Source organism: Colletotrichum spaethianum (genome assembly GCF_022836535.1).
Source record: "Colletotrichum spaethianum MAFF 239500 DNA, contig69, whole genome shotgun sequence".
Classification (NCBI taxonomy): Eukaryota; Fungi; Ascomycota; class Sordariomycetes; order Glomerellales; family Glomerellaceae; genus Colletotrichum; species Colletotrichum spaethianum.
Window position 1 is genome coordinate 134,689 of NW_026054839.1, and position 12,630 is coordinate 147,318.

At 49.5% G+C, this 12,630-nt stretch overlaps 2 protein-coding genes across 2 annotated transcripts; one reads left to right on the forward strand and one right to left on the reverse strand.

Annotated features, from left to right (window-relative positions):
- Nucleotides 1-4,798: 4,798 nt before the first annotated feature.
- ColSpa_12677 (putative xyloglucan-specific endo-beta-1,4-glucanase A) lies at nt 4,799-5,550 on the reverse strand (the record flags this gene model as incomplete). Its single annotated transcript, XM_049278889.1, has 3 exons — nt 4,799-4,931; nt 5,204-5,387; nt 5,412-5,550. The coding sequence occupies 3 exons, from the start codon at nt 5,548-5,550 to the stop codon at nt 4,799-4,801; spliced, it is 456 nt and encodes a 151-aa protein (XP_049134846.1).
- Nucleotides 5,551-11,453: 5,903 nt separating this feature from the next.
- On the forward strand, nt 11,454-12,314 carry ColSpa_12678 (cyrochrome P450 monooxygenase; the record flags this gene model as incomplete). The annotated part of the gene is made up of 1 exon (XM_049278890.1): nt 11,454-12,314. One exon carries the CDS (start codon nt 11,454-11,456, stop codon nt 12,312-12,314), a length of 861 nt encoding a protein of 286 aa, XP_049134847.1.
- Nucleotides 12,315-12,630: the final 316 nt, after the last annotated feature.

Below are 12,630 nucleotides of genomic sequence, written 5' to 3' on the forward strand. Positions count from 1 at the left end.
TCTAAAGCGGTCGCTTTCCAAACTTTCGACAGAAGATGGCCATCACTCTGCCCTCGGCAGTATGCCGACCTTGGGATAGTCCCCCATCCCAAGCCCCCCGAGCTTCGCCTTCCTCGACACCTGCTGGGAAGGCTGTATGCATCAAGATCGCATCACGGAGACTTCGCAGCATACCACGAGAGGTTTGCCCATAAGGACGCACTGCTCGACTGCAGTTGTGGTAGACGCAAAACCCCGGTGCATTTCTACTTCTGCAAGCGTGGCCGTAAAGCCACTCCAGCCCATCTTCGCCGACATATGGCGAAAGCAAGCATAGATTTTCTGCTAGGTTCTACGCAGGGAGCCTCTCTTCTGTGCGAATGGATGGAGGCGACCAATTTCTTTTCTGAAATCTGCCCGACTCATTGAACAGGAACGTTAGGTGAAGACGGCAGTCTGTAAAATAGTATAGATTAGCATAGACCATGTCGGCATCGCCCGGCACGTCCCTTTTTACTCTGGACGTTAAATATATCATCATCATCATCACCGACATGCCAAGGATCGGTCCTCATCGAGGACCGACTTCAGGAGATCGGTCCCAACAGGGCAACAATAGGATATAAGGACAATCGTTCCAACTAGACTAGATACCTTCCATAGCTCTTCAGCAATCAACTTCGTGATTCACTCTCTCATAAGTGACTCTTAGATTATCCTTCTGTTGTGAAGCTATAAAGCTATCTACGCCTAGACGTGCCTGACTGATCACCAGACACCAACAGACCAGCAAGATTACCAACAAGACTTACCTTACTGTTACCGAGTATCGACCTCAGCTGCCTATTAGCAGAAAACACCACTGTCGGATATCTGACCGTAACACTATTGCTATCCCCAAAGATGGGCAAATTGACTCTTTACCGGTGTGTTTCGGATTTCGTTATCATAGAAATAACTAGGTCCGGAGGTGATCTGCGATATGTATTAAATAGGGTTCGTGCCAGAACAGAAAAGGAGTTCTAGACCAAATTGCAATGCAAAGTATCTGGTTTACATATTAACACGAAGCAAGGTCACCTAGTGGAAGGCATTCTGCTTAGAAAGTGGCTTGTTTCTCTTAGGATCGATATCTAACGCAAAGTTGGCTTACTGTCACGAGCAGTTTAGGACGACCCACTGCGTAACAAAGCAAAAGCTTTGTTGGTGAGAACATTATCTCCTGTTCTGCAGTATGTACATAGTTACACCGGCCAGCACCCCAACTGGTTGAGTCGTAAACACTATCTTAGTGATTAGAATAAAAGTGGAGTTATTGTAACGGGCTGGGCCCGTATGAGGCCTCGCTGGGTATCGCGACCATGAGCCACCTCTGATCAGGCCCACCACGGAATCCACGATGCCGACAATCTGATAGCCAGTGCGACGCGGCCCTGATCAGGCCAGCGGTGAGGCGGAGATTTGCTGTTTTTCCCTTCTGATCCTCATCTGAGGATACTCTAAGTAGTCGCCATAGCTAGTTGCAAATACACTTGCCTTGGACCGTTACAGTTATCCAATCGAGTGCGGCAAGACGTCAAAAACCCTATGTGCGGGGTAAACCCAATGATACCGGTATATTTTCTTCACCATTTCAGAGAAGTATCAGTCCAATCAAATGCCGCCAGCCTGTCGTTTCCACCTGGTCCTAGCTCTGTAAGTCTTATTAGAATAGAATTAGGCCCATAAGCCTGTGGTGATCCGATCCACTCTTTAGCACGAATACGACACTCTTTCCCCCTTTTCCGATCCACTAGGCCGGAATTTAGGGTCTGGGTCAGTGAGTTGGTGTTCTAAACGAACACATTCTACCATCTCCCTTTCCGGACTGGTAGGATCGCGCAACTAGCCAACCCTTAAATGAGCCCGTTCTACCTCTTTTCAGCATCGTCTGTTCGTGCGCCCTCGTGCTAATCAAATAGAATTCCTGATCCGGGGTTGTGAACCATTTTTCTAACCCGCTAACTATGGTAGATTTGCGCTCACACAATCGACCCACGGATACGTAAACTCTCGATCACCATCCTATGTCAGCCCACTTGCTTTTTCTAGTGCTTACATTTTCTGGTGGCTGAAAAATGAATTTCTCGCCGTAAAAGCCTCCAAGGCCTGCAATGGCGTTCCCAATTTCACGTTCATCTCGTAAAGGTTTGTACAAGCATGGATGAAAAGTGGCGTGAGAATACCAATCAGACCACTTCAACATTACCAATGCAGCCATCCTTCCACTGGTACGACGAGCAGAACTAAAATAACAGTTTAACAATTTCAAATCACAATCCGTGCCCGCCATCATGTCATCGAGTGCGAGTGGACTACAATATCATAGCTGCGGGGAACCAGCCAACCATAAACTTGCAGTGTGATCCCAGTCAACCTCATTGATCTCCGATAAACCCAGAGATCCCTGCCCGATCCATACTTGTAAACATCAAAACATTTCATCTGATTAACTATATGGGGGTAGGCTTAATGCTCAGCTGATTTACATTCAGCAAGCATTAGTATATGACTAACGGCAGGATCATGCATATTAGGTAGATATTCAGCCTCAAGCCATGTTGTAGAGACAACCAATGGACTGGTGGGCCAAATGCAGGTATTTCAGAACCGTAAAGCATCAAACGGACTGCATGCGCACAGTGTCTCACCGTATCAGCCTTTGAGACAAAGATGTGCCCACTTCGCAACATAAGCTCAGAACTCACTCCTTAGCTTCTTTCCGGTGGGGGGCTCGATGCGTCGGTGCGTTCTTGTTACTCTATGGTGCCTTCCGACAAGGTACTCCTTGCAAACCTCGCTGAGCCAATGATATGATCACGAGCGTCCTTAGAGAAAACATCAGCTAAATGGTAAAGGCTTTAGGGGGATAGTTAGCTCAATTCTCGGCTGACCTCTTCGTACGGGCTAGCGTGAGAAGTTACACAGCAGAACTTTCAACAATGTATGGTGGAAAGAAATACGGCGAGAACCTGCACTGTTCAACTTGATCTTCAAGTGATTGGTCGAGATAAACCTCGTTCAAAATCTAGTGGTCTTCTTAGATATCGAGACTGGAATTTTTCGGGTGTGATTTTTCTTTTTGTGTTTTTTTTGTGATTTAATGGTTCTCGACGATAATCTTGGCATACATTCCGGACACAAAAAAGAGTTTCAAGGTAAGCTGATACATTTGTTAGCCTTTTCAAAGGATCTTACTTCTTATTTTCCAAGATACAGGAATCAGGTGGCCTTATTTCGATGAACAAGCCTGACAGTGCCATTGATGCTGCGAACAGGGCGATGGAGGCAACACCCCCGGGCCACCATAATCGCCCCGCCTTCTTACATAGCCTTGGATGCCTTCTTGGTGTGCGATTCAATCAAACCGGTTCGATGGAGGATCTTAATCGTGCCATTGAGGTCACCGACATGGCTATAGAAGCCACGACTCCGGACAACCCCGACCGCCCTGCGATTCTGAACGACCTCGGATGTTTTCTCATCAGGCGGTCCATACATACTGGCTCCATGGTTGACGTCAACCGTGCCATTGAGGTCACAGGCATGGCATTAGGGGCCACGCCTCTAAATCACCCCAACTGCACTACAATATTGAACAACCTTGGACTCTTACTTTGTGGTCGTTTTTGTTGGACTGGCTCGATGGACGACATCGACCATGGCATTCAAGCCGCAGACTTGGCTATAGAAGCCACACCTCCGAATCACCCTAGTCGAGCTGTCTGGTTGCGGAATCTGGGACTCTTACTTGGTATTCAGTTTGAGCAAACTTGTTTGATGGAGGATATTGACCGTTAACCATTTAGTTGCAAAGAAGCTTAAAGTTGTACTAGCCCTCTTCTATCGGCTCGGATTCACCAGGCCCATGCCTTGGCTAGTCTCCCTAATAGGCAGTCAAGATAAGAAGAATAAAGCATACTTGTGGAAGAATCTGTAGAGCTGCTCCCTTATGAGGATCCGCAACTGGTATAGCACTATGACAGGTAGCATATGCTCGCAGACTTTTCTTGTAGGTCATCGACAGCATCTATGGACAGCCTAACTTCAAGAATGTTCTCTATCCACTAGACAAAATGTTGATGGCTACCGCATCTTTGAGGCCCATTGTCGTTATCAACGCACCCCGCTAATATGTCTGGGTTAGATTCATTATTCGGAGTTATCGGATTCCCTGATAAATCCTTTTACCACACTAGTAATGCAAATGAAGAATCTTGTATCCGATGGGGCACAGTGTCAGGCGCCCAGAGGGGGGGGGGGCACCGGCGCGGCACTAGTGGGGCCGTCGGCGGGGTAGCTGGGGGCCGCACCGGCACATAGCCAAGGGATTATAAAGGGATTCTAGCCACGCGGCCAACACAGACTCCGACAACAAAGGTTAGCCGCTGAGACCAACGTTAGAGAAAGGCGATAGCACAACGCCGCTGAATTAGTGTTACAGCCAGGGGAACTGGGCTTGGTTAAGGGGGGGGACCCGGGGGGCATATAAGGAGCAGCTGCGGCGGACCTAGGGGAAAGGCAGATTGGAATAACAGTCAACACCCACCCCTACCTGTGCCCATCGCCGACCTCATTACTCTGTACGACTCCAGCCTCTGACACACAGTCAATACACGGAGCGCGGCGTGATCGCACACTCTGGGATTTTCAGTTACCATTTTAACACCGTCCTCCTTTTGGACCGATGAACCCATGCGCGAACCCACGAACCCACGAACCCAGAGGTTGAGAGCTCTCGACCAGAGCTGAAGCACCCGGTGCAAATCACGCGGACAAACTAGGGTTTCGTGCCAGAGGCCCTCCAGGACCAGTACTCTTTGGCGTCATACTTGAGGGGCTCGAGCCTGCCTCCTGAGAGCCATACGGTCAGGATCATGAGGCTGTTGAGAAAGGTGTGCACGAATACACCCCTGTATTTATAAGCTGCAGCCCAAACTATACGACGGATGAAACTCACTCAGTAAGGCCATATGCAACGCTGTAACAAAACGGACTGAAAGTCATGACCACGAATGAAGGAAGATATTCCATTCAAGAACTTTAAGGGTGTGCTCGATTGAATGGAATGTGACGATATGCTTGGAAAGTTGAAACGGTTCTCCTTGTTGTACGGGAAATATGTGATGGAAGTGTTGCGCCTGGAAGGTCAGCGGGATCGGAAGGAGACCTTCCACGAACTTACGGCCATGACAGGATCGACACTAGGGCAATACCCATGATAAATGCATACTTGGCTCGGAAAGACATCAAGTAGGCCGTGAAAATACCGCCGGCAAAGATGGCAGTCCACAGCTTCGGACTTGACATGATGCCACCGGCGCACATCTGAGTTTCAGCGTCAATCATCTCGACAGGGCATCTGGCAACTGTGAGCGGGGTAGATTTCTAACCTCCAGTTATGGCACCGATACCGGCGGAGTAAGGAAGCCCAGTCTCTGTGAGGAAGAACCCGATACCGACTCCAGCCGCCGTCTTGATGGTCTCCGGGACAAGCTTGACTAGCCATTGACGCATTTCAAATCGTGACATATGGGAGCTATATGAACCAGACGGAGAGGACTGGGACCAGCAAGCACAATTCGTTCCCCAATCAGCTGCATACTATGTACTTGAGAAGTTTCTCCGGCCCGACGAGCGCAACACTACTTCTCGATCTTTGCAATCCTTGATCGGAGCAGGCCATTTTCAAGTCTCGAGGTCCTGTCTAAGATACATGACATTGAAAGAAGTCCTAGAAGGTGCCCAGGTACTCCGTGACACACTCTCTGCAAGGTTCCCGCTATTACCATACATAGTAAGTCAGGATACCCACTTTCGGATCACACCCACATCCGGATCGCACAAAAATGAAGCTATCGCAACACAACCACCCTTTTCAAATAACTATCGCCGAGGTCCAGATGCAACTATAATACAAATTTCTGTTTCACTAGGGCAATAAAATGTGCTGGATGCATCTGTGTCACTTTCAGCTTCACCAGCCTCGATCTGGGCTTGCCGTATATCACTGATATTGGCGAACTTAGTATTAGGGTCGATTTTGACAGTCTTCTTCTTCCTTGCTGCAGTGTTGTTGACTTGGGCCTGCTGTTACGACCCGATCGGTTACGTGACTATGTATTACAGAACAGGAGATAATGATGCAGGTGCATCATTACCGAAGCTTTTGCTTTGTGGCGCAGTTGGTTGTCCTGACCTGCTCGTGACATATACCCTGAGCATCCTGGATACCCTGGATATCTTGGGCAGCCTTGTTACGTGGTTTTGTTGGTGCTGTTGCCTTGGGCAGCAGCAAAGAGCTCATGAGTGGTCTAGTCGTAGAAATAGGCCATAGTCCAGTGTGTTCCCAGCCACTTAAAATGTTATTTTTCGACAGCCCAGCTAGGCGCGCCAGCCGATAACAAGATAGGAGGTGTCTTTTGCCTACTATATTTTAAATCGTCCCACCTATTGAGGTTAGGCTGGAGCTTTTTGCGATAGGCTGACTTAACTGGGCTAAAGACTGATAGATCTAGTGGCTGAAGGACATTGCAGGTATGTGGCAGCAAGAATAACAGATAGCCGTTATTGATATAGCACTACCACATGAATTCTGTCGTTATGTGGCTCCCATGGCCATCCAGGACCAGCAGTCTGGCCTGATCAGGCTGGGAGGGGGCAGTCTGTGGCAAGAAGACCTTTTAGCAGCCACTCAACAGCATTCTCATCAGTTGTCTATCCATTCTCTGTTGCCGTGAACTCCCATCCATCACAAGGGGTAAGGTTTAGAGGAAACCACTGCTGTTGGATCGTCTTGCCCTTATATATGATAAGAGGATACAGTGCCTGGCCCTCGGCTGAGATACACTCGATAATAGATATCCAGGCTCGCGATCCAGGCTTCTTTTTACGTACAGACTTGGTCTCTGACCTGCCTAGCACCACCATATTTGCTCCTTGACCCTCGAGGATACCAGTCTCATCCACGTTGTATCTGTTGGCTGGCTTGATGGCTAATATCGATGGGATCGCGAGATATTTGAACCAGTCCTTGATAACCTCAGTAGATGCCCCATTAGCACGTTTAGAATCAATAGATCGACTTCTCTGGACCTTGATAGATGGGTTTCTTCATATAAAGCCATTTACTCATCTTTTTCCTAGAGGCTGGGTATCTCCCATAGCAATCAGGATACGCTGGGCAAATTCTCTGACTTGCCGATGCGTTGGCGCAAGCCCAAGGTTAGCCTGGATTTGCATCTAGCTGGCAAGCTTAGCTTCCTGACTAACAGAGAGTCTCTGGAAGTCAGAAAAGCCGATGCCCTTGACTGGGTGCCAGTTATGCGGTTTTCCAGGGTAGTCTTTGGGATACCATAGATACGAGCTGCCTGGCGCTGACTAACGCCATTGGCCATAGCCTCCAGCGCCCGATCAAGCTCATGTTCGGCATACTGGACTGTTAGACTATAAACAAGGTAGCCTAGCAAGAGTAAGGTTATGAGTGACCTTTGTAGCCGTTAGGGTTACAAGTTATAGGCTGTTTCGGCTTGTGGGAATGAGCAACCTAGTAAATTAAGAATAAGGTCGCTTGTAGGGTTAAAAAAGATCTCTTAGAATTGTTAGCAGCAATGATTGAGTGCTTAGTAATAATGGGCAGTACCCCCTATGCAGATTGTTGTCTTTGGAAACGACGAGGGTGGTGCGGTGGCCGTTGGTCGCGTGTCCGTTCATAGGTTCAAGAGTGCCGATGACACCTTTTCACAGCACCATCCAAGCGCAGGTTTCAACCCCACATAACACACCGCGCAACGCCCGCTGCTCCTATTAACACCTGGACACCGCAGGTAGGTGTGCTACACTTTTCTTCTGCTCTTTCAAGCGGCAGCCAGTGTGCTCACAGGATGCCTTTGTCGTATATCTACCCGTTATCACCGGTTCCTGCAAAGTGTAATGATCAATGCAAATAAGCCGGTCTAAATAGCCTTTTATCTAGACACAGGCGTCATAATAACAAAGCAATCTTAAGGAACTATTTTGATAACAAGCCGTTGGAGAACAGAACCGGGATAGCGGACTGATTTTGCGCCAGTTTTGTCAGTGCGATTAACCTGAGCCTAGTCAGTAACGAGCAGTGCTAATTTACTGGCGACTACTGTATACGTACGTCCAGGGCGAAACTAGGTTTCGGCGCCGAGTTGCGGCCAATAGTTCCTTTGCTTGGTACATCAAGGGAACCATTCAAAAAACGAGTCCTGAAAAGCTTACTTTTGTAGAGAACTCAGGAAATACATGCCTTGAGAGATCTAATAGGCTAAAAAACGCCGATCTGAAAGTAAAGGGTCACACCTGGGAGCCGTCCGGTCAAAGTGGGCGACGGGATGTCCCTGTACAGCTTACAAATGTATTGTGAAAGAGAGAGCCCCCTGTGTGGTCCAACGCCAAATTCGAGTTGACAAAGCAGCCTTTCTTCACCGGCCAGTTCGAGAGGAATTACCTAGCTGTATCGTCCTGCTTTGTCCGTAATCTGGTAAGCACGTGTGGAGATAGCCTAAAGCCAGCTCAGTAGCGTGCGTGTGCACGGAACTCACTCATATTCTTGATGGAAGCCTTTTCTGAAATGAATTCCAATAGTTGAGTGTGTTGATTTGTAGGTAAACAGAACTAGCCAATTGGAGGTTGTTAGTGAGCAGGGTATGGTGTGCGCTTTTGTGGGGTCACCGGGTGTGGGGTGGAGAGTACGGTAATTCTTGCGAGTGGGGTCAAGATTTGAAGCCAATGGAGGCCGGTAGAATCCGACGGTAAACTCGGGTATTCCATCGGCTGTGGCCAAGCTCAGTAGTGAGTTCCTGGTCTTGCGATGCTGGGCAGTTGGGATACATCGCTGCCGGCAAGTGATGTAACAACCTGATGATGACCACTGCAGCACTTAGTCTGTACAAAGTTGACCTGATAAACAAGTCAAGATTAGCAAATCAGCATGTAGAAAGTCACATTTCATAGTAAAGACTAGAAGTTATCATGTTTTTTTTAGTTGGTGCATTCAAAAGTATCATATTATCCTTTGATGCAAGGGTCCCCTTGTCAGCCCATGTGTAGGCTTTCCTGGCGGCGCTCATCCGCCTTTTGAGCATAACTGTAAGTAAAAAGGAGCGCGTTGTGAGAGCGGCCGGAGTTCAAATCGTCCTTTGTCATCCATGCCCTCAAAAATGACCAGCAAGGTGACGAACTAATCTTCAAAGTCCCAAGATTTGTCATTATCACATCACGACTGACAAGGTCCCGACTTTTAACAAGAGATCTGGCACTTGGCACACGTCCGCGTAGAACTCGATTATTGTCTTCATATGCCGCTGGGCAGTCAGCGGCATCGTCCGCTTCTTCCACAACTCGGCCAACGGCCTCGTCACGAGTCAGAGACCACGGAAGGTCGTGGGAGTAACTTGAAGGGGCGCCAAAGACAGCGGCCCAACACTTTGAAAGCATGCAACTTTTGCCGGGAGAAGAAAACTGCCGTAAGTAAACGGGGGTTCCTACACTTATTCGGAAACCAAGATGCAGCCGACCAAACCACATTTAGCTATGCTAAGTCCTGCTGCCTCGTATCCAAGCCAGTACTGACAATCAGCTTCAAACAGTGCGATGGTAAACCAGCATGCTCACAATGCTTGCGTCGTGGTTTAAAATGCGAGTACAGAGTGGTCACCAACGCCATTCCGAAGGCCATCCCTCCTGGAACCCAACTCGTGGACAAGGACGAGGCTCGAAACAATGCTGACGCCGCAAATTTACTCGAAATCTTGAAGCATGTGCCAGATGATGAGGCTCTAGAGGCACTGAAGCTTCTTAGAAGTGGCAACAGACCGGCCGAGGTGGGCTCAGCTTTGCGGAGATACAAGTCGACTCAAGTACAAGGAACATATAGCGAGGGCATCATCAAAGGGCCTCAAGGCAGCATTCGAACTACAGCGATTAAGGGGCTTGTCGCCGACGACGGCGCGACAGCTATTTACAACGACGGTTGCACCGGTGGTCGACTACGCTTCCAACGTATGGATGCACGCGTACAAAGACAAACTCATAGGACCCATCAACAGGGTACAGAAGATATCGGCAAAGGCCATCGTCGGCACACTTCTCACGGTCGCGACAAGCGTGGCGGAAGCGGAGGCCCACATACTTACGGGGAAAGAGCGTTTCTGGAAAAAAACAGTCAAGATTTGGACGGACATCCACACACTACCGGAGACGAATCCCCTCCGTAGGATGACATCCAAGATGCGACGATTCCAGAACTCATACTGCTCACCTCTCTCCCAAGTGGCCGAGGCTCTGAAGGACGTGCCGATGGAAAGGATCGAGACCATCAACCCGCTTACGCTGTTGCCTTGGGAAGAGAGACTCAAAATCGAAGCCGGTGAGGAAGAGACAAAGAAAGCTGGGACAGCCACCACAGTCCGTGTCGCGGTCAGCAGCTCAGCGAGGAATGGAGTAGTAGGTGTCGGCGGTGCCGTTCAGAAACGATCAGGGCTGCGAGACGACCTCGAACTTGAGCCTTTCTCCTTCACGTTAGGCCGGATGTCGGAGCAGAACCCTTACAGCGGACAGCTGGCAGCTATGGCATACGCACTGCGGAGGTCACTGTCAGACATCACAAGCGAGAGGATCGGCAGCAGAGACGGTTGAGCATTTCCTTTTCCGATGCACCAAATGGATAACGCTCAGGGGCGAGATGCTCCAATGCACAGAGACGCAGAGAAGCAACATATCCTTTCATCTAGGAGGCAAGGGCCCAGCGGACGACAAGAAATGGACGCCAAACATGCAAGCAGTTCGAGCAACGATACGATTTGCGCTGGCAACGGGCCGGTTGGACGCAAGGTGTTGAAAGACGGAATTGGAGGACACCCCTAACACTTCAAAGCCTACATAACCCTAACCATATAACAACCCGTGCTACAGACAGCACGCACCGCTTCAGCCGCCGTAGACAGGACGTTGAACACTTGGAGAATAGGCTCCAAGATGGCATGCTATAATAATACGACCAAACCACGGGAATCCGAAGCGAGACGGCAGACATGGAGGAGTAAGCAGAAATGAAGACATCGCTTATGGGTTCAAGGAGACAAAGACACAAGCTCAGCATTGTATAGGTAGTCAGTTTAGGTGCCCTTTCGGCTTCGCTGCCGGGCGTAATAAATTTTGTGTGTGTGTGTGTGTGTGTGTGTGTGTGTGTATGACTGCGCCTGTAATTCAGAAAGGAACAGTATGCCCTTCGCATAATCAAATTAGCAACTAGGACTACCGAAAAGCCCTTACTTGCTTCCATTAAACAGCAGTGTCAGCTTGGACCGAGAAGAGAACATCGGAATCCTCGCATATCATTCCAAGGTACGTCCCGCGCGCAGCTGTCGCGTGTTTGCTGATGACGGTGACAGGTCAAACTGCCAATGATGGTTCGCCAAGCAAAGAATGCATACGAGACCGGGATGCGGATGAACCAGGACACGGTGCTCTTCTCACTGCTGTCGTCTGATTTGCCGGCAGAAGAGAAAATAGAAGAGCGGCTGTCTGGCGAGGCGAACGTGTTTCTTGCCGCTGAAACGGAAACAACGGCGACCGTGCTCAGTCTTTGCACGTACCATCTCCTGAAGAACCCGGACATCGTGGCAAAGATGAAAGCCGAGCTGTGGGCGGTGGTGAAGGACCCGAAAGCGCTGCCTGAATGTTTCGTTCTCGAACGGCTACCGTATGTGAGTGCTGTCATCAAGGAGAGGCTCCGCCTGATGTACGGACTCTCGTCGAGGTTGCCCAGAATCGCACCCGACGACGATGTCCTATATCAGGGCACGTGGAATCCTCCCAGAACGACACAAGAAGTGAGCGTCAGACAAGTGATCCCCCTAGGTTACGCCATGCGCATGTCGGCCTACCTGGTCCACACGCATAAACGTCTGTATCCGGATCCAACAAAGTTCACTCCTGAAAGATGGCTTCTCAGAGACGGAAGGAAAGGAAGGCATCTTGAGCGGTATCTCCTCACTTTTTCGAGGGGCAGCCGACAGTGTCTCGGCATGCAGTATGTTCTTGCCGTCTCGTCTTTGATTACCCTGTTCGGACACCCAGCTGACCACACAGCCTCCGACCGGCTAGCGTACTGCGAGCTGTATGTTGCTATCGCGGCGTTGACTCTGAGAGTCGTGGAGAACATGAAATTGTACAGCACAACAGACGCGGATGTTGTATATGACTTCGATCTTGCCCTGGGAATGACCAAGAGGGGCAGTGAGGGTATTCGGGTCGAGGTGTGCTGATTTAGCCATATATGGAGCGACTGCAGACAAGAAAGTCCCGAACGAACGAAAATGTCCCGAACGAACGAAAACGACTGCTCCAGAAGAGTCGCCAATGAGCAGTTCCCAAGACACAGGGCGCACGCATGCACCTCATGTTTCGTCCTGGACGCTTCTCCCCCTCGCCCTCCGCATTTTCCCCGGCAACTTCTTGCGTATTTCGTCCGGGCTCAGCTTTTGGAACATCGAGCGAAAGTATATATCTTCGTGTTTGATGGTCTGACAGTCGTCGGGAGCCGAATGGGACCAGTAGCATGGTTGTCCGCTTCTATCGAGG